At 45.2% G+C, this 20,735-nt stretch overlaps 1 protein-coding gene across 1 annotated transcript in view; it reads left to right on the forward strand.

Annotated features, from left to right (window-relative positions):
• The first annotated feature begins 283 nt into the window (after positions 1-283).
• The window catches only part of CYFIP2 (cytoplasmic FMR1 interacting protein 2), a 131,509-nt gene continuing 111,057 nt past the window's right edge, over positions 284-20,735 (forward strand). Inside the window, exons 1-3 of the mRNA XM_060144126.1 lie at positions 284-336; positions 17,664-17,803; positions 19,569-19,658. Of these exons, the coding sequence (XP_060000109.1) occupies positions 17,687-17,803; positions 19,569-19,658 (207 nt within the window). The 5' untranslated portion in view covers positions 284-336; positions 17,664-17,686. The remainder of the gene's footprint in view (positions 337-17,663; positions 17,804-19,568; positions 19,659-20,735) is intronic.

A 20,735-nucleotide genomic window follows, 5' to 3' on the forward strand; every position in this document is an offset into this window, starting at 1 on the left:
GGCCTGAGGGGTCCTGGGGACAAGTTCTCCCTAAGCGGCGCGGCTGGCTCTCCCGGGGCGGGAGCCCGGGTTGCAGGTCCGGGATGCGCCGGCCGCGCAGAGGGGCGCGCCCAGAGACCCTGGCCGCAGCCATTTCCTGCTCTTTGTGTGACAGCCGCAACGGCGAAGGGGCGGGATACCGGGGGCGGAGGAGGAGCCGCGGCGGGTGGAGGGGCGGGGCCGAGGGCGGGGCCCAGCGCGGCCGCAGCGGAGCGGAGCCGGGCACAGCATCCTGCGCCCCGGCGCGGGCCACCGCAGTAGCCTCGGGCCGCTCCCCTAGACCTGCCGCAGACCCAGGTAAGCGGTGCTGGCAGGCCTTGGGGCCGGCGTGGGGACTGGGATGCTGCTGGGGATGGCGACGCGGCCGTAAGAATGCTCGAGGGGCCGGCACCTCTTCTCCCAGCCCCGGGGGTGTGCTCAGCACGGCGGCTGGGCTGGCGCGGCCTGGGGGCCCCCGAAGCCCCCGGAGGCTGGGCCTCCGGCCCGGAACAGCTCCCTGCCCCCTCCGGCCCACCCTGGGCCCCGCGGCGCGTACCCCCTGCGGGAGGCGCCGACGCACGGCGGAGCTGGGGCGCGGCGGCTGTGGCAGCAGCAGCAGGTGCGCGGCCTGGGCCGGAGCCGCCGGCCGGGGAGGAAGCGGCGCTCATCACGAGCATCGGAGACACCTGCAGCGGCCGCGAGCCCGGCGGCGGCGGCGGCGGTCTCCCCGCGCTCAGGTACTGCAGAGCGCCGGCCGGCGCCTCTGCCGCTCCGGCCACCATCGCCTCCCGCAGGGCCAGCAAGAACCGCCTGGGCCCGCCTGGCAGCCGCCTCGGGCACACAGAGCCCTTCAGTGAACGTGAGATGGGTGGGGCGAGGGGCGAAGAGGCGGTGTTTGGGGGTGAGGGCTTTAATGAGAGAGGAGGCACGCCTGACCTGCTTTGAAACCTTCCGGCCTAGCTCGCCCTCCCTCCCGGCTGTCTGGGGGCGGGGGAGGAGGTAGGGGAAAGGAGATGAGTGGGCTGACTCCTGGGGAAAAGGTTGGGTTTTCACGAGCTCTGAACAATCGGGAAGATGCCTACCTGTCAGTAGTAGGCTTCTGCTTTTCAGGGCAGCCCTCCCCCTCCATGGGTGTACACCGTCTAAAAAGGAAAAGAAGGGCGTGCTCTCCGTGTGCCAGTGGGGACGGCGGCGGGAAGCATGGTCCGAGAGGAGTATGGTTGTATTGAGAACCTGGCAGAGAAGGACGCTGGGACTGCCCAGGTGCCCTCCCCAGCCCAGGGAATTTGACCTCTGCTTGCCTAGTTTCCCCAGCACAGCAGAAAGACTCACCAAGGGCTGATGGGCTCTTACAGCCAGGCCAAGAAGGGGACAAGTATCTTTTCTTGCCAGCTCCTGGGCACCCCCTGCCTGTGTCCCCTTTAGGGCAGGGGGTGTCTTACGTTACTTTGGGGCACAGGCCCTGTTGCAAGCCGTTCTGGCAACCATGAGATCACAGATGTTGGAGGGCAAAAATCTAGGTTCACATCCCTGGCAGGATGGTGAAGGCCTTGAAGGTTGTTTTCTCCACCATCAGACCTTCCTTCTCTGTGACCCTCCCTGAGACTGCCCACCTCCAGTTCCATACACTGTCCTGTGCTCCACCATCCCCCCACCCATTCTCCTGTGTCAAAAATTGTTTTCAAGAAAGGAGCCAGTGAACACATTTATCCTCAAGAGCTAAATACACAAGAACTTCCCATTAGACCCAGGAGGTGTTTTAGAAGTCATCTGACCAGAAAGGAAACAGAGGCTTAGAGGCATTTTAATAGGAAACAACGCTTTAAGTGAATAATATTTGATATCTCTAATGGTGGAATTTCAGGCAGTGAGCTGGAAGTGGGAGTGGGGAGCTGGGTAGCAATTTTGGGGAACAGCTTGATGAAATGAAAACATTTAGCAGCTGTCAGCTCTGTTTGCTGGTTGCAGGGGCAGCTTCAGCCCTAAGGGCAAAAATACCATAGGAGGTGTGTGTGTGTGTGTGTGTGTGTGTCTGTGTGTGTGTGTGTGTGTGTGTGTGTGTGTGTGTGTGTGTGTGTGTGTAACTGGTCAGGGGTTACTGTCACTAGAGGGTATTGTGGAGCGCCCAGTGTACACTTGGAGGAGGTGAAACTTTCCTATAGAGAGTTACTTGTTGGCACTGGCTACCATCTGCCAGGGTAGCTCCGAGGCCACAAGGAGAGTGTGTTATTGCTCACAAAGCCAGTCCCTCTGGCTAGCTCTGCAGGCTGAGCCTCTGGCTGGGGGCATTAGCGCTCTGCTCACTAAGCTTCTTTATTATATTTCCTGGCCAGTTCTGACTGGTTCTGCAGGCACCCAAGCCTGCCTTATTCAGTCCCTGCTAGTAACGGAAAAGGAAAAACTCATTTTAGGTATTAGGCCAATAGTAGGGTGTAAAATCCACCAGGATCGGAGAGTTTTACTCCAATCAAATCAGAGGCTGGCCCAGAGAAGACAGTAGGCAAGAATTTAAAAACTGGAAAAGGGTCTCGGGGGAACAGTACATGTCCCCTGTGATATATCACGCCCTCTCGGCCATTCAGTGGGCCTCCGCTGCCGTCATTGATCAGCAAGCCGAATTAGGTGATGAATAGGCAACAAGCTAATTGACATTGGGAACCGCACTCCTGGAAAACAGTGCCGAGCTCCAGTCTCCATGTTTGAGGATCAGCCTACACTCTCAAAGAGGTTTCTTTTGGCCGCTGTTGGCCCCAGGGTTCCACCAAGAGCTGCACAAAATGGCCTTTTATAGCCTCCATGTGGCCACTGTAACAATGAGTCTATTTCTTTACTGGCAAGTATTAATTATTCACTTGTAGTTGATGAAACCAGGCATCAGTCACCTCATTGGAGCCTTTGTAAAAGGCCTTTGGTCTTATTGTTCTGAGGAGCAAAGCTAAGCCTAGGGTCCAGAGGATGGACCCTGCATTAGTAGCGGAGGTGGGGCAAGAGGGTAGAGCATACTGTCACCTGGGGCAGTGACACGGTGTGACCGCAGTGGTGGGGAAGGAGCTGGTACTTAATTGGATGCTCTAGTAAACAAGGGATGCATGCAAATGCTCTGTAGAGTGTCTAGCACATAGTACTATTATATTTATATGTTTATCATTATAATGTATTAATTACATAATCATTAAGAATATGGCTCATGCCACATTATATATTGTGTGTCAATTTAAGAACACAGATCTTTTATTGTTGTCATTGTTGACTCTGCTAAAGGATTCAGTGACCTTAGAAGGCCTCCCACAGTGAAGGTTCCGCCCTGGTCACTCAGCAGACACCTCATTGCTGGTGGCCATGTCCAAGAACAGCACACCTGCGAGTCGGCTGGTGTAAGTCTTCATTGCTGGGGATGAGGAGGGATAGTTTGATCCCTGCTAAGAGGAGTCCCAGTTGCGGGGAGGAGGTGTCATCAACCCCGAGTTCTTACCAACTCTTCTACCTCCAGAGCCTTCCTGGATTTTGCTTTTCCCAGGGGAGTTGGTCTCTGTGACCAAGGAACCCAGCCCCAGGTTGACCTGCAGAAGGTAGCCAAAGAAAGCGTGGTAAGCTGTGGTGTCAGCAAGGGCCTCAGCTGGGAAGTGCTCCTGAGTAGCACACTGAAGGTGGGTACAGCTGCAGTAGGAAGAGAGAAGGGGGAGGGAATATGCCCAGCGGAAGCCCAGAGGTAGTTCTCACATTTCAACACAGATCGGGAAGGACCTCTTCCTCTGTGTACATTCAGCATTTTGCAACCCAACCAAATATGTTGAAGCCATGCTTCGCTTCCCCCTGCGGACAAAGCAGTACTGTGGTCTTTGGACACAAGATTTACTCCTGACTTGCTGTGTGCCTTTAAATCGGCCACTACCTCTCTGACTTTGAAAATTGGGGAACCGAAAGCAGCCTGCGCAGCTTGTTACCTACCTGTTGGCCACAGGAGCCTGTGGATGAGATAATGTTTGTAAACTTCAGGCTGAGAAGAAAAGGCCCTGGAAACAGAGGAGAGAAGGAGGTTCCTGAATGTATGGCTCCTTTGGATGGCTGCCCTCCATTCCTAAAGGAACAATTTATTAATCATATACTGTGTGTCAACTTAAGAAGACAAATCTGTGGTCTCTCTGCACCACTGAGCCAACTGAAAGGGACACTGAAAGGCACTTTGTGATTCACAGATTCTGTCAAGGACCCTGGATGGTCTTGTCTGTACAAAGACACTTCAGAATTCGGTCAGTGCGTGTGGGACGCCTCCCAGAATGCAAAGATGTTGGGTACTGGCTGCCTAGCCATGGCCACTATGCGAAGCACTGTGTGTGATGTGCCTCAAAGGACCACCATTCAAGCCATACTTCTTGGACCCTGGCAACAGAGGCAAAAACAAATTGGGTACAAATTCTTGAAAGAAATTGTTTTGAGAAGGCAGAGGTTGGGTTCAGGCAGAATTTCTTGCAGGGATCATTCTGGCTGAGTGGCATTTTGATAGACTTGCAGCAACTCAGGAACAGTACAAGCAGAGAGGAAAGTAAACGTGACCCGGAGAGCTGCGCGATAAAGACCCAACGATGACTTATCAATAGGTCTTTTGATTTTGTGTTTCCATTATCATTAGGCCATCTTAGGGTAGTGGTTCTCAGACGTTCATCTCTTCGTGGAACAGAGAGACATTTAGTGTGTCCATGGTGTGTGGTCTCTGTCTTCTAAATAAGGCAGGAGATGAGGTCCTCTGCAGAAGTTAAAGGTGGTGGACTGGTTAGGAAAGTGCGGGAGATGTCTGGAGATTTTGAACAGCTGTCTTTGTGGGTGGAATAAGAAATCAAATGGGGATGAATGAGAGCATTGTCTAACTTTACTGAAGGCCCAGCTGAGATCAAAGAGAATCTGCAGGGCTGACCCTCATAGAAGACACTCAGTAACTCAGTGTTAAGTGAAGGGATACCTGAGAATGACTTTCTATTTGTGCTTTTAAATTGTGATGGCTTAAGACCGATTCAGGCAAGGTATGAATGGTGAGACAAGAATTCAAAACTCAGGGTCAGCCATCAACCTCCAAGTATGCTATACCTTCATATGAGAAAGAGAAATGAAGTTCTGTTTTTTATTTTTTGAGGTGGAAACTGTATGACAGGAGAATTTTCTAAATATATCTCTTCAGATTCTTATAGTAATAAGGCTGACTTAGATATGGTACCTTAGGGGACCATGATGTTTAAAATTTTTTTTTTTTTAATCAGAAGACATGCATTTTGGCCATTGGCTCTTGTATTCAACAAATAGTTCATGAAGTGTTAATTAAGCAAGTAATGCCTAGGATGTGCCCAGCTCTGTGCTAGTTGCTATGGGTCAGACCCCCACAAAAGATGACAGTTATCCTTGTCATTTTTGGTGGTGCAAAGAATTAGTAAAATATAAAGCAGTTTATAATGCAATAGGAAATTATGGACTCCAGACTGTGAGTGCTATGGGAATCCAAGAAATGAAGGTTGTGGTGGAGTTTGGCTGGTCAGACCTTCATGGAGGGGGCCTGTCTTGACTTGGGCCTTGACAGTGGTCAAAGGTAGGATAGGAGAAGGGGAGAGGACAGTCCACTAGGGAGCAGAGAGAGTTTGAGCAAAGGCACAAGGCAAGAATGTCCATGGGCAGGTTTATGGCACCGTAAGTACTCTTGCCACAGTGGACAGGTCGTGTTGGGAAGCATAGGCTTGAAGGACGTCCTTTGGATGGAGTGTCCCATTTATAGTCACAGTCATTTGCTTTTGAGTTGGAATGACTCTGAGAGAGGTTCACGTTCAGTGATTCCTAACTAGTTGTTTTGGGGTTTGCTTTTGTTTTTTCCTAAGTACATTTGATGGACAGTAATCTACATACTCAGTACATCACACGCAGCAGCCATTCCCCTCCCCAGCTCTACCCCATTTTCTCCCACTCAAGAAAAGAGATGAACATGCAAACAATGATACCATGGGAGGACTTTGAACCCTCCCTCACACATAATAAAAAGCACCTTGTTTGCAAACCTCACTAGTCAAACTGTTACTGGGACAAGTTGCCGCAATAACCTTCGCAACAGAGGTTTTGCCGTCATGGTTGAGAAGCACTACTAGACCAGCCTTCATATTTTACAGACAGAGAAATTGCCCTTTTAGAGTGAGGGAAAGTGTGGTTTGAGGGTCTATGTCAGTCTTCAGGCTGAGCCACATTTGAGTTGCAACTTCACATCCATGAAGCTGAGGTTTGCATGCCCCGAGCTGGTGGTCGAACTGAAGTCTCGCTCTTTGTTTCCACAGCAGATGGAATGGCTCCCCTTTCTGAGTTTTAGCAGGTGCCTCTGAAAGGCAGCTTCTCTCCCCAGATACAAGTCACGTTGCTGCCCCTCCTGTGGTGCCCTGTCACAGGCCCCAGCGGGAGCAAATCAGCAAGCTGCCTTCTGTGGCATGACCTCCCCTCCCAAGAGGGTGGGATCTGCCGGGTTGGGTTGTCAATGCAAAGGCCTCCTCAACCCTGGCAACACAGGAAGCAGCTGAGTGAAACGGCAAATGGAGTGGCAAGCCCTTTAGCCCCGCCAGGATCTTTTTCTTTGCTGTAAACAAACAGGAGGGTAGGCCTTCTCCAGAGACCCAAGTCGAGGCTGATTTGGACTTCTCTGCTGTGACCTCAGGCCCCCTGTGTGGAGAGAGGCTGCAAGTGAGGGGCCTCTGGGCCTAGGAGCCCCACAGGGAGGGACTTACATAGCAAAGGCTGCCTGAGACAGAGCAGTGGACTGGCCAGCTGTCTGACTGCCAGCAAGGAAGCCTTGAGTTGTTGTCTTTTAAAGTAAATTTTAAATTCTTGATCAAAGCAATACCCGCACATGCTTCAAAGAATCAAATAGTATTGAAAGACTCACCGTGAAAAACAAGCACCCAGTGCCCACCTCCCCCAGAGGCTGCTGCTTTTAACTCACCATTTCTTCCAGTAGTTGCCTCCAGATCTCTAAATGATATGCTTATGCTGCTGTTTCTTGATTTATCTATTCTATGTGTCATCTGTTCACTTCCTGCTGTGATGGATGAAGATTTCGCCTTCTGACACCATCCCCCTCTCTCCCCTGCCCTCATCTCCCAATATAGTAAGAGCTCTGTTTTAACCCAAATCATGTTTAAAGCATCTACCTTATTGAGACGTGTAAGTGATGACCACGAGAGAACCAAGTAATGTCCTTCGATTGTAGTATTTCCTTTCTTACATGGATTTTTGTTTTACTGCAGAATTCTTCCTCCCTCCTTCCCTTCTTTCTAATATTCCTCTTTTTCTTTTGCGGCACTGTCATATCAGTTGTGTCAGGTCCCCTTGTCTTCCCAGGAAGTTGCAGTGTTAGCACAGCTCAGCCCCGAACTAGCCAAGGGACCCTGCCCAAGTCCTCTCGTGTCTCGACCTCAGTGTCCTTATAGTAAAAAGAGAGCTCAGGTAGGAGGCTAGAGACCCATCTTGTCCTCATTCTAAACCTCAAAGCCCATCAGCCCACCTCAGAGATTTGTATGTCTGAGGAGTCTCTCCTCCTGGGTGGGGCAACCCCAGGCGCTGGCAGGTGGCAGTGCCACAGAAACAGGCCGGGGATGGGCCTGCTTCAGGCCCTGCCTCATGGTGGTCCACTCACCCTGCGGTCTAGGGGCTGCTCCCTGGGGTAGTGTGGCTGCGTCTCTTGCTTTTTCTTCCCTGTTCATTTTCATTCAGCACAGTCTCTGAGTGTAGGGGCAACATCATACTCCCCAGACTCCCCTAGCTCCTGCCCCAGCTCCAGCTCTCTTTGCCCCACTCCCGCTTATGTTACATATACGCAAGTTCCCCAAAAGTGGTCATACAAATACTAACATTTTTTGGTAAAAGCTTTATTGAGATATAGTTCACATATTGTACAATTCACCCATTTAAAGCATACAGCTCAGTGACTTTCAGTGTATTCACAGAGTTGTGCAACCATCATCACGATTAATTTCCATAACATTTTCATCACCCCAGAAAGAAACCTCATACCCTTTAGCAACACCACCTAGTTCCCTCAATCTCTACCCTGAGGCTAGGCAATTACTAATCAACCTTATATCTCTATAGATTTGCCTATTTTGGGCATTTCCTTTAAAAGGTATGTTATGCTTCTTTCACTTAATATAATTTATTATTTCCAGAGTTCATCTACATTGTAACATGTATCCATAATTCATTCCTTTTTGTGGCTGAGTCACATTCCATGGTATGGATATACCATATTTTATTCATCTGTTCATCCGTTGATGGATATTTGAGTTGTTTCCCCTTTTTGTCTATTACAAATAATGCTACTGTGAGCATTCATGTACAAGTTTTTTTGTGAATATATATTTTTAGTTTTCTTAGGAATATACCTAGGAGTGGAATTGCTGGGTCTTATGGTAACTCTGTGTTTAAAAACGTGAGGAGGGGGCTTCCCTGGTGGCGCAGTGGTTGAGAGTCTGCCTGCCGATGCAGGGGACACGGGTTCGTGCCCTGGTCCGGGAAGATCCCACATGCCGTGGAGCGGCTAGGCCGGTGAGCCATGGCCTCTGAGCCTGCGCGTCCGGAGCCTGTGCTCTGCAACGGGAGAGGTCACAACGGTGAGAGGCCCGCGTACCACAAAAAAAAAAAAAAAAAAAAACGTGAGGAGGGACTTCCCTGGTGGCACAGTGGTTAGGAATCAGCTTGCCAGTGCCGGGGACACGGGTTCGATCTCTGGTCCAGGAAGATCCCACATGCCGCAGAGCAACTAAGCCCATGCGCCGTAACTACTGAGCCTGTGCTCTAGAGCCTGCGAGCCACAACTACTGAGCCTGTGTGCCACACCTACTGAAACCCATGTGCCTAGAGCCTGTGCTCCACAACAAGAGAAGCTACTGCAATGAGAAGCCCGTGCACTGCAACGAAGAGTAGCCCCCACTCGCTGCAACTAGAGAAAGCCTGAGTGCAGCCACGAAGACCCAAGGCAGCCAAAAATAAATAAAATTAAAAAAACATTTTTTTTAAACGTGAGGAACTGCCGTACTGTTTATCAAAGTGGCTGTACTATTTTACATTCCTACCAGCAATGAATGGGGGTTCCAATTTCACACCCTCACCAACACTTGTACTTACCTGTCTTTTTGCTTATAGCCATTTTAATAGATGTGAAGTAATATCTCATTGTGATTTTGATTTGCATTTCCCTAATAACTAGGAATAATAATCATCTTTTAATGTGATTATCGGCCATTTGTATATCTTCTTTGGAGAAAAGTCTGTTCAGATCCTTTGCCTATTTTTAAAATTGGGTTTTCTTTTTATTATTGAATTTTAAGAGTTCTTTATATATTCTCCATGTTTAGCAGATATATGATTTCCAAATATTTTCTCCCATTCTGTGGATTGTCTTTTCACTTTTTTTTTTTTTTGGCCATACTGCACAGCTTGTGGGATCTTAGCTCCCCAACCTGGGATCGAACCTGGTCCCCAGCAGTGAAAGCGCTAAGTCCTAACCACTGGACCTCCAGGGAATTCCCTCTTTTCACTTTTTTGATGATGTCTCTTGAAGTACAAAAGTTTTAAATTTAATTTTGATGATGTGTAGTTTTATCTATTTTTTATTTCATTGTTTGTGCTTTTGGTGTCATTACATATTCCAAAGTCACAAGTGTTTACTCCTGTGTTTTTCTCCTAAGAATTTTATAGTTTTAGGTATTACATTTAGGTCTTTGATCCATTTTGAGTTAATTCGTTATGTGGTGTGAGGTAGAGGTCAAACTTCATTCTTTTGCATGTGGATGTCCAGCTGTCCCAAAACCATTTGTTGAAAAGAGTTTTTTTTCCCCATTGAATTGTCTTGGCAACCTTGTCAAAAAATCAGTTGACCATAAATGTTATCTTTGGATTCTCAATTCTGTTCCATTGATCTATATTTCTGTCCTTATGCCAGCACCACACTGTTTGATTACTATAGCTCTGTAGTAAATTTTTACATCAAGAACTGTGCATCGTCCAGTTTTGTTCTTTTTCAAGATTGTTTTGGCTATTCTAGGTGGGTCCCTTGAATTTCCATATGAATTTTAGGATCAGTTTGTCAATTTCTGCACAGAAGCCAGCTGGCATTTGAATAGGGATTACGTTGGATTTATATCAGTTTGGGAAGCGTTGCCATTTTAACAGTGTAAGTCTTCCAATCTATGAAAATGGGATATCTTTTCATTTATTTGGGTTGTTTTTCATTTTTTCAACAGTCTTCTACAGTTTTCAGAGTATACATTTTACAATTCTTTTTGCTATATTTATTCCTAAGTATTGTATTATTTTTGACGCTATGGTATATAGAGCTGCTTTCCTAATTTCATTTTTATATTGAGCATTGCTAATGAATAGAGATAGAATTGATTTTCCTTATATTCTTATATCCTGCAACTTTGCTGGACATGTTTATTCATTCTAATAGTTTTCTAGTGGATATTTTTGGATTTTCTACATACAAGGTCATATCATCTTCAAATAGAGATAATTTTACTTCTTCCTTTCTAATGTGGACATCATTTATTTCATTGCCTTTCCTAATTCTGATATCCTGGCTAGAGCCTCCAGCACAATGTTGAATAGAAATGGAGAGAGTGGAGCTCTTCGTCTTCTTCCTAATCCTGGGGGAAAGCATTTAATCTTTCGTCATTAAGTCTGATGTTGGCTGTAGCTGTTTTTGTAGCTGCCCTTTATCAGGTTGAGAAAGTTACCTTCTGTTCCTAGTTGGTTGAGTGCTTTTATTATGAAGGAGTGTGAGTTTTGTAAAATGCTTTTTCTGTATGTGTTGAGATGATCCTGTGGGATTTGTCGTTTATTGCATTGATATGGCTTATCACATTCATTGATTTTTGGATGTTAATGTTAAACCAGTCTTACATTCCAGGGTGAATTTCACTTGGTCTTGGTGTATAATCCTTTTATGTGTTGCTGGATTTAGATTTTGTTGGGGGGACTAACATTTATGTTGCACTTTCTACCTACCAACTACTATTTTTACATGGGATAACTCAGTTTTCAAAGCATATGAGGTAGGAACTATTATTATTCTTCATATCAAAATGAAGCACGTGAGGCTCAGAAACATTATGCCGTCTTCCCAAGGTCACACAGCCAGGTAGCGGCAGAGTCAGGACTCTAGTTCACTACCACACTAAACCACCTCTAGTGAGCATGTCAATGGTGGACGTGAGATGATTTTCACATGACACTCAGACCTGTGTTTGTTTTCATTGTTTTTCATTTTTTGTAGTTTCCCTCTGCTTCTCTATTAGTGATTATGATATAAAGCTTTCTTCTAAAATATATTTATAAAGTGGAAACAAAAAGTCTATTTAGAAAAAATACTAAGTAAATAATTGTACAGGCAGTTTATGGATGTGACTGCATATGCTGTATTGATTTAAATTATGTTATTAATAATGAAGGAGATGGGAAACTAGAAATGAGGACATGCTAAGTCACCTCTTTTCTCCCGTGTTGTTGGGGAATTCAGGTATGTTCATGCATTCTTTCATCCATCTAGTACTTCCCCGGTGCCTCATCTTTCCTTGGCACCCTACTAAGGTCTCCAGGGTTTTCAGTGATGGGTAAGAAATGGTCTCTGGCTTCAGGGAGCTTGCACATGCACGCGTCGTTCTGCTCTGGTTCGGGGGCAACATATATTTTATTTCGTGGGCAAACTCAGAGTGAGTGCTAGTGGCCACTTGGAGTTTTGTATTTCACAAGAAGGATTCTGAGGCTACCCGTGGGCTCATTGAGAAATAGAGACGTTATCAATGAGCAGCATTTGCCTTGGTATGGGAAGAGGAAGTAGCAGTACTTTGGAATTTTTTCCTTGCTCAGTCAAATGCTGCTCCAAATGTTTTTTTTGAGGGGGACAGTCTAAGCCTCCCTTATATTTATTTTTATATATTTATTTACTTATATATTTTTTATTTGCAGATATAAATATACATATGCATTTTTTTTAAACTTTATTTTTATTTATTTGTTTTAGTTGCTTTCTAGCTGGAGAGATTTACAGACAAGGAGAATATTTCTTGGGCTCTCATGAAACCCAAAGGTGACAGTTACCTAATCTTTATGGCTTGACAGAGTCTTACTCTTCAGAGGAAGGAAAAGGCAGCCAAGTTGGAAAAAAAAAGAAAGTAAAGTGCTTGGTACCTTTCAAAAAGGTACAAAAGTGGTGCAGTCTAGAAGAAAGGGCTTAGAATTGGGAGTCGAGATATCCCATTTCTGCCCTAACTCAGTCACTAGTAGTGACCATGTGACCGTGAATGAACGTTTTCATTTCTTAGCAACAGTGTGTCCTCCCTAGAAAAACAGCAAAAATAACACCTGTCCCCTCGAACCTGCAAGGGTGTTATGATTGAGGAAATCAAAGTGAAAGATCTGTAGAGTTAAGAATTAAAGTAATATTTCTGATGCCTTGCTTTTGTGTAGGAGAGTTGTTGCAATGTTTAATTCATCCATTCGCTCTCTTAAAAAGAGGCCATCCGACTAGCTAATATTTCCCGAGTGCTTGCTGTGTGCCTGCTATTGGGCTGAGCATTTCACGTGCTGTAATATTATATAATCCTCATAATAAATCACTGAGGGCAGGGACTATTATTAATCATCGCCCTTTTACAGATAAGGAAAGGGAGGCTCAGAGAGGTTAAGGAACATACTTATGGTTATGCAGCTAGGAAGTAACAGATGGCGGATATGAACACAGAACTCGAGCTTACCCACCATACTTAGCCTAGTTTTCCATGTCATTAAACCTTCTGACTTTTTTCGTTTTTTCTTCCAGAAAGGCAGTCAGAAAATAACAATGCAGATCTTTTGCTTAGAGAATAGCAACCTGCATTCCCAAAGCCAGGCTCCCTTAGTGCCCATCCTGCATCTGTGAGGCCCCTTGCTTCTTGTTCAGGATCTGTCAGTCATCTCGGTGGAGGGGTGGAGGGGTGGAGGGGTGGAGGGGGTCGGGCACGGGGCCTACAGGACCTTCTCAGAAGCAGATTGCCCGATAGCCCGGTGTTATTACTACCCGGTGAAACCAGGCCCCTGAGTTTCCGTTTGTTATGAAGATGCTGAATTTAAATCTGCCATGAATGCCCCACATTGCAGGTTGCAGCTGTGTCTGGTAAATGGTGCTCCCAGAACAGTGTTAGTTTTTTTAATATTTTATTAATTTCTCTTGCAAAGTGACAAAATGACCCTGTGGTCATAGACTCAATATTAAGAATTCTTCTCCTTTGGAAGATTGCATAACAGGCAGGGCATTTGCGCTGGAAAAGAAGTACTTCTTTTCATGTATACCTCTGATAAAATTTCCGGAATGTTTTTTCTTTCTGACTGATGTGGAGTTGGCAGTGACTTCTAGCACTTGGGCTAAAAATGTCTGATTTCCTTCTCCCTTAGGCAGTGAATGATCTACAAAGAAACAGAGAAATCCATTAGAGAAGCTGTATTTGTAATGGAAATAAAGACTCCTAATTTATTGGCTCTGTCGGTCGGTCGTTCACTTATTGATTCTGATCAAGGGAAGGACGGGAGTATTATTGTGTTAAAGGGGAAAATCTTAAGGGTTATTCTGGTAAATGAGTATTTTAGAATCTGAGAAGCTTAGAAGAAACCCAGGTTATAGGAGGAAGGAGAAGGTAAAGATCATAAGTAGGAGTCAGGGAAGATGAAGGAAGGGAAGACAGATTAGAACTGGGATTGTATACATTGAGCTGGGAGTTTTTATGGAACATTTCTGACATATTTAAAATTGGAGGGACTTCCCTGGAGGTTCAGTGGTTAAGACTCCGAGCGAGCTTCCATTGCAGGGGGCCCAGGTTCAAGCCCTGGTCAGGGAACTAAGATCCCACATGCTGCGTGGCGTGGCCAAAGATAAAAGTAACATAAAATTGGATAAAAAATTATCATAAATCTCTGTGTGTAAGCATCACACAGGATTGATTTTTTTTTTTTTTTTTTTTTTTTTTTTTTGCGGTACGCGGGCCTCTCACTGTTGTGGCCTCTCCCGTTGCGGATCACAGGCTCCGGACGCGCAGGCTCAGCGGCCATAGCTCACGGGCCCAGCCGCTCCGCGGCACGTGGGATCCTCCCGGACCGGGGCACGAACCCGTGTCCCCTGCATCAGCAGGCGGACTCTCAACCCCTGCGCCACCAGGGAAGCCCAACAGTTATTAACTTTGGCTGATTTTGTCTCATTTATTTCTCACTCTTCCCCCATCTAATATGATTTGGAAGCAAACCCCTGTATCCTTTTATCCATATTTTAGTAGGTATTTGTCGAAGATAAGGACTATTTTAAAATATAACCTCAATATTGTTGTCACATCTAAAAAATAGTAACAGTTTCCTTAATATTGTCAAATATTGAGTCAGTAACTAGCCAGAGAAATTTTCCTGTTTTCTCATATATGTTACAATTTCATCTTTATGGTGGTTTGTTTGAAATAAGATCCAAATGAAGTAAAACCATGTGATAGTCTAAGTCTCTTATCATCTATAACTTCCCCCTCCATCTCTTTTTTTTTTCCCTTGCACTTTATTTTTTAAAGATACTCAGCCATTTGTCCAGCAGACTTTCCCATAGATTGTATTTTACTGAGTACCTCACCGTGGTGTGTTTTAACATGTTCTGTCCTCTATATTTCCTGTCAGATTGTATCAAAGCCTTGATTAGATTCAGATATTTTGTTTTGAGTTCAGCACTCTGTAAGGTGATGGTGTGTTTTTCCAACAGGAGGCACATAATATCTGGTTGTCCCTCATGTAGTGATGTTAGCAGCAGTTGGTGATCAGTGCCTACATCCATTTGTTCACTAGGAGTTGGAAGCTAGGGATATTTTAATTCTGTGAATATTTCTGGGGGAAAAAAAGAAATACCTTTATAAAGAGAAGCATCTCTCTCTCCTGCAATTCATTTATCCAGTTGTACAGTTGGTATAGGAAAGACTGGTTCAATGTTTGCTTCTTTCCTTTTATTTATTGATTTTCAACGTAAAAGTTGGTTCACAGGCATCCTCCAGTAGTAACAAAGGCATAAAACCAAGTTTTTGTTAAGTGTCTTTACGATCTCATGGATTCACATATATTTGATATTGTTTCAAGTCCCTTGAGTTGTGCTAACTGGTGCTCAGATCACCCCATCTTTGGCCAATGGAGGCTGCCTCAATTTGGCCCCTGGGTCCCTTTGACACAGCCCTGGTAGTCATAGATAAATAGTTGCTTCTAGGCCTTGGTTTTTTTTTTTTTTAATTTTATTTATTTATTTTTAACATCTTTATTGGAGTATAATTGCTTTACAGTGGTGTGTTAGTTTCTGCTCTATAACAAAGTGAATCAGCTATACACATACACACGTTCCCATATCTCTTCCCTCTTGTGTCTCCCTCCTTCCTCCAGGCCTTTCAAACCTAGGTTCCAAGCCCAGCTCCAGCACTTGCCAGCCCTTGACCTTGTAAAGTGACCTAAATTCTGAGCTTCTGTTTGCTCATCTGTAAAATGGGAATAATCATAGTACTTACCTTTATAAGGTTGATGCAAGATTAAAATAGCTGAGTGCTTGGCACAGTGACACAGAGTAATGGCTTTAAAATGTTAGGTTTATTATTATTTGAATTAATGAAGAGAATTATTAGGGCTTTGGAGCTTACAGATCATTATGCCCTGGACAGTCATTAACCCTTCCTGCAAAATGGGCTTAACATTAATGTACTAAAGAAGACAATCTTTTCTGTGGATTGGCAAATGGTTTTGCTGTAGAACTGAATGCCACACTTAGAATTCAGGGCAGAGAAGAGAGCAGAGGAAGCAGCATAGGTGTGGAGAGGGCCTGAAACCACCTCTGTGAGGCCAGGCACCTGCAGAGGGCAGAGGAGGCAGTCACCTCTGAGCCCCCGCCGCCCCCCCACCCCGTGCCCTCATTGGATGTGGCCTTCACCGTTGCCATAGCGTGTGACAGGGAGGTGAGTTGAAAACTCAGTGAAGTGTGAAGCGGTAGTCAGCAGCTCAGCCCCATCTGCCCTCCCAGCCAGGCCTAAAGGAGACACAGGGGCAGCCTGCGTGGGGTGCACTCTGCAACTGTGTCAGCCCTTCACAGCCTGGGCCCAGCTCTGCTGTCGCTGGTCCTTTTCTGCCCTGGCCTCTGACACCACATTTCCTAATGAGTGAGGCAAATTCTCTGACACTCTGAGACTCCAGCCCTGAAGCAGGTCTCAGGCTTCCCTGGGATTAGGGATGGGGAGCGAGGGAGGGCGCTCTCCGGAGCACAGGCAGCCTTCTCCGTGTTTCCTCATTCGAATATGCTAAAGGGTTAGAAGTTGCTGCACTCCTTATTATTATGTTATTAACCTTTTTTTAAAACTCAGTTTTCAGATTTTTGTTCACCTAGTCTACTATTTGTTTTGTTTTGCTGTTTTTTGCTTCATTTATTTCTGCTTTTGTAATTAGTAATCCCTGCATTCTCATTTTTGGGGGTTGATTTTTATCCTTTTTTAGGTTTTTGAGTGGAAAATTCAGTTCATTTAATTCTGCTTTCTTATTTCCTATGAAATGCATTCAGTTCTAAATATTTTACAATTTCTATTTGAATTCCTCTTCAGCTATGAATAACCTAGCAGTATGTTTTTTACAAATTTTCATAAATACGGAGTTTTTTCTTTGCTATAATTTACATTATTGATTTCTAAGTTTATTGCACTGTAGTCAGTGAATGTGACTTCTAGAAGGTCATATTTAGGGGAACTTGTGAGAACTTGTTTTATGCTCTAAATCATGATGTTTTTTAATTAATGTTTCACGTATGCTTTAAAAAATGAGTATTCTGTTTGCTGAGTGCTGAGTTCTTAAAATAGCAGTTAGCTCCTGTTAGGTAGGTGCTGTTTAGAACCTCTTCAGCTTCACTGCCTGGCAAAGTTCTCATCACACCCGCTGTAGTCTGCCAGGGCCTGAGACACAAAAATGTCCATTTTGGGCTGATTTGTTTGGTGTGGCTCACAAAACATACCATATGTCCAGGCCAAGGAAGACAGTGGCTCTAATGTTTTTGCAAATAAGGTTAAGTTTGCTGGAGTCTGAATTCTTTGACTCCCAGCTTAATTTCACACTCTGGTTTCAAGCTGATAATCCTTGGCTCTCTCAGTCATGGATGTTTGTGTTATGCAATAATTTAAGAGTGGAACTGATAAATATCTTCTTGAATAACAAAAACTGGAGGCTGACTTTGGCCCGTGTTCTAGCGTCAAGCATAATTTGAGGTCCTTTGCTCCTGGTCACTGTGGTTGTATGAGTGTCAACATAACTTCTCTGAGCCTTGTTTTTCCATCAGTTATGTGGATATGAGACCACTTGCCATCAGAGGGTTGTGGTGAGGCTCAGTCAAGGCAATAGACATAAAAAAGTACTTCGTAAACTGTACAGAGATCCTCAGATATCAGGCACGGGTTGAGGGCACCACGGGAAGAAGTAGCAAGTGGAAGCGGTCTCGGTGCGTGTTTCTTAACTCCCCGGGTTCTCTGGAAGGAGCCTGGACAGGGTGAGCTTGGGAGAAGTGTTTGAAGGCCCCTGAAACTCTCCGTTTCTTTCTCTTCCATCCCCCCCAGTGCGGACAACAGAAACTGCCGCCATGACCACCCACGTCACCCTGGAAGATGCCCTGTCCAACGTGGACCTGCTGGAAGAGCTGCCCCTCCCTGACCAGCAGCCATGCATCGAACCCCCGCCTTCCTCCATCATGTACCAGGTTAAGTCCTCCCAGAGCACCAGGGCCAGATGGTGGGGGGTGGGATCAGGAATTCTGGGGATCCCCTGAGAGGGTTTGCCCTGAAGGCAGAGGGAAGTGGGATGCCTGCATCTAGAAGGTGAAGGGTCGTCAGCTGATGGAGTCCCTGCTGCGCTGGTGGAGCTGAGTGTAAGCAATAGATAAGCTAGTAAATGTACACCAGGGCTGTTTCTCTTCCCTCGGGGAAGGCTTGTTGATCCGTTCTGACCCCAAATACCTTCCCGGCTGTTCTTGCTGCAGCACCAACCAAGGTTTTGGCAGCTCTGACCTCATGAATTAAATATCGCAATTTAGAAACCCCTAGAGCCTGCCTGGGTAATTACTTTTCCTTCATGTATGTGACAAGAGGTCTTCAACTCCCCACAGCCGATAATGGCTCCGGGAAGCCAGTCACAGTTGTTTGCTTTTGCCTGAGAGGCAAGCTTGTGACAAACTGTGATCGGATTGCTCAAAACCGAGATCCCACCTGGGCGTGGTGGGAAGGGCATCCGTGCAGCAGTAGTCATCCTTGCAAATAGACCCTGTCTGGGTGTGCTGGGCAAGTATACCATGTTATGAAAGAATTAGTTAGTTGGAAATTTTTAGCTTTTTAGCTGTATTTGACCTTTTGAAAGTTCTTGGACTGCTAAATGAAACCAAATATAAACGCATAGTCTATTTTAAATTTCATTCAATGGCTAGATTTATTATGCACATGCCTGAAGGTTCAGCTTATCCACTTGGTTTATTCACATTTTCTAACCCAGATTAAATTTTAATTATGTAAATATCTTTTTTATTAATAGCAATGCAGCAAAGTATTTATAACAAATAAAAATTTTCCTGTAACTGTGTCTATATATATACACATATATATACCCCCACACCTTTTTACCACGTATATGTATAATTTTTTTTTTTTTTTAACCAAAAGAGAATGATACTGTATTATGTTGCTCTATGATCTGGCTTTTTTAACTTAAAATTTATTATGGGTATTTTTCCTGACAATACTGCTATGCTACCACACTGTATTTAACCACCACATAGTACTTATAAGATGAGCCCATTGTATGGATATACTATTATTTATTTAGCTTTTTGCTGTTAATGGATATTTGGATGGCTTCCAGTATTTTTATTAAAAAAAATACTGCAGCTATTTTTCTTGTACAGATGTATCTGCACCCTCAGGCAAGTATTTTTGCAACTGCTGGATCAAAGCAGTGTACCTCTTCACCTTTTGTTTTAATATCTTCATCTTTCAAAAATTTTTTTATACAATTTTTAAAGTTATTACAAAATATTGGCTACATTCCCAGTGTTGTACAGTACAACCTTGAGCCTACTTTACATCCACTAGTTTGTACCTCCCTTTGCCCACCACTGGTAACCGCTAGTTTTTCCTCTATATCTGTGAGTCTGCTTCTTTCTAAAAAAAAAAAAACAAAAAACACGTCTTCACTTTTAAGAGCTATTTAGGCTTGTATGGTTTAAGCCTTTACTTCCGAGGCTCCCTGGGTAAACCTGATGACCCATGGGAAGCAGATGCAGGCCCTGGCTGTAGCCAGCTCCTGCCCAGTGGGATTCAGGGTGGGATTTCTTGGCGGAAGATGAGAGGGTGATGTGGGGATAGATTTCCACAGAGAACTCGGGCATTTGTTGGCAGCAGTTTATTCCCTGGACACCCAGCCACCTTGAACCTGTTTTCCAACCACCAAGTATTCCTGTTCTCTAATTCCTGCAGGCTAACTTTGACACAAACTTCGAGGACAGGAATGCGTTTGTCACAGGCATTGCAAGGTACATTGAGCAGGCTACAGTCCACTCCAGCATGGTAAGTCTCTGTGACCTTCAGGGACAGACGTGCCCCCTGCTGGTGGGGGCGGGGCTGTGGGCAGCTTCTCTCGCCAGGGGCATGTGCTCAGCTGTTCCAAGAACACTCTGCCTCAGATCCATCTCCTCAAGCCCATCCTCATGCCCCACCCATCCCCTCTCAGCGCCTGGAGGCACACTGTTCCTATCTTCCAGCCTTGCAGATCCTGCTCACCTTTGGGGCGGAACTCTATTCCCACTGTTCACTTCCCTGAGCTTCTCTAGCTTTGGGAGTTAACAGTTGATTAGATCCTGCCTTTTTTTATGCTTTATAGATAGATTACTGGCTGTGTGGAATTTTGGCCCTTGACCAAAGCACAAAGTTTCTCAGAAAAGGTTTGAAGTAACACATTACTGGTGGCCTAAATCATTCACACAGAGGGACCCGTTGTTTGATGGGTCTTTGTCTGACCCATCTGTGAGGGTACCCTTCCTTCTTGGGCTTTCATTGATTTCATCCTCATGCATCGCTGACATTTAAAGAATTCCAAATTTCTCATTCACAGGTTCTGCCTGTGGCTCAGTGGACCTTTCTCACTATATCAGCGATAGCCTAAAGCCTGTCTCACCACACCCTGCCCATTCATTCAGTAAATGTTGTGTACCTGGTACCTGGAGAGACCCTGCTAAATGCTGGAGAGGGGGATATGCAAGGACAGATAGGGCTGGTCTTGGTTCTCAATGAGTCAAGTAGAAATAGACAGGCTTACCATTTATTGAACATTTTATGTGCAGATATTTTAAATGCATTGTCTTAATTAATCCTCACCTCAACCCTTTGAAGAAAGTTCTATTACAATACTCATTTTATGGGTGGGGGAAACTGAGGTCCAGAAAAGTTAAAGTTAAAGTTACTCAGGGTCCTGCCACTGACAAATGGCAGAGCTAAACCCAAATCTGTTTGACTACAAAACCTGTGCTCTAGATGGCTCTTTGCAAACAAATAAAAATATACAAAGTTAAAGGTAAAAGGCATGGTGAAAGTTCAAAGTCTTTAAGGGGCCCTGAGAGGCTCAGAGAAAGATGGATGAAGGAAGTG

Source organism: Lagenorhynchus albirostris, chromosome 3 (genome assembly GCF_949774975.1).
Source record: "Lagenorhynchus albirostris chromosome 3, mLagAlb1.1, whole genome shotgun sequence".
NCBI lineage: Eukaryota > Metazoa > Chordata > Mammalia > Artiodactyla > Delphinidae > Lagenorhynchus > Lagenorhynchus albirostris.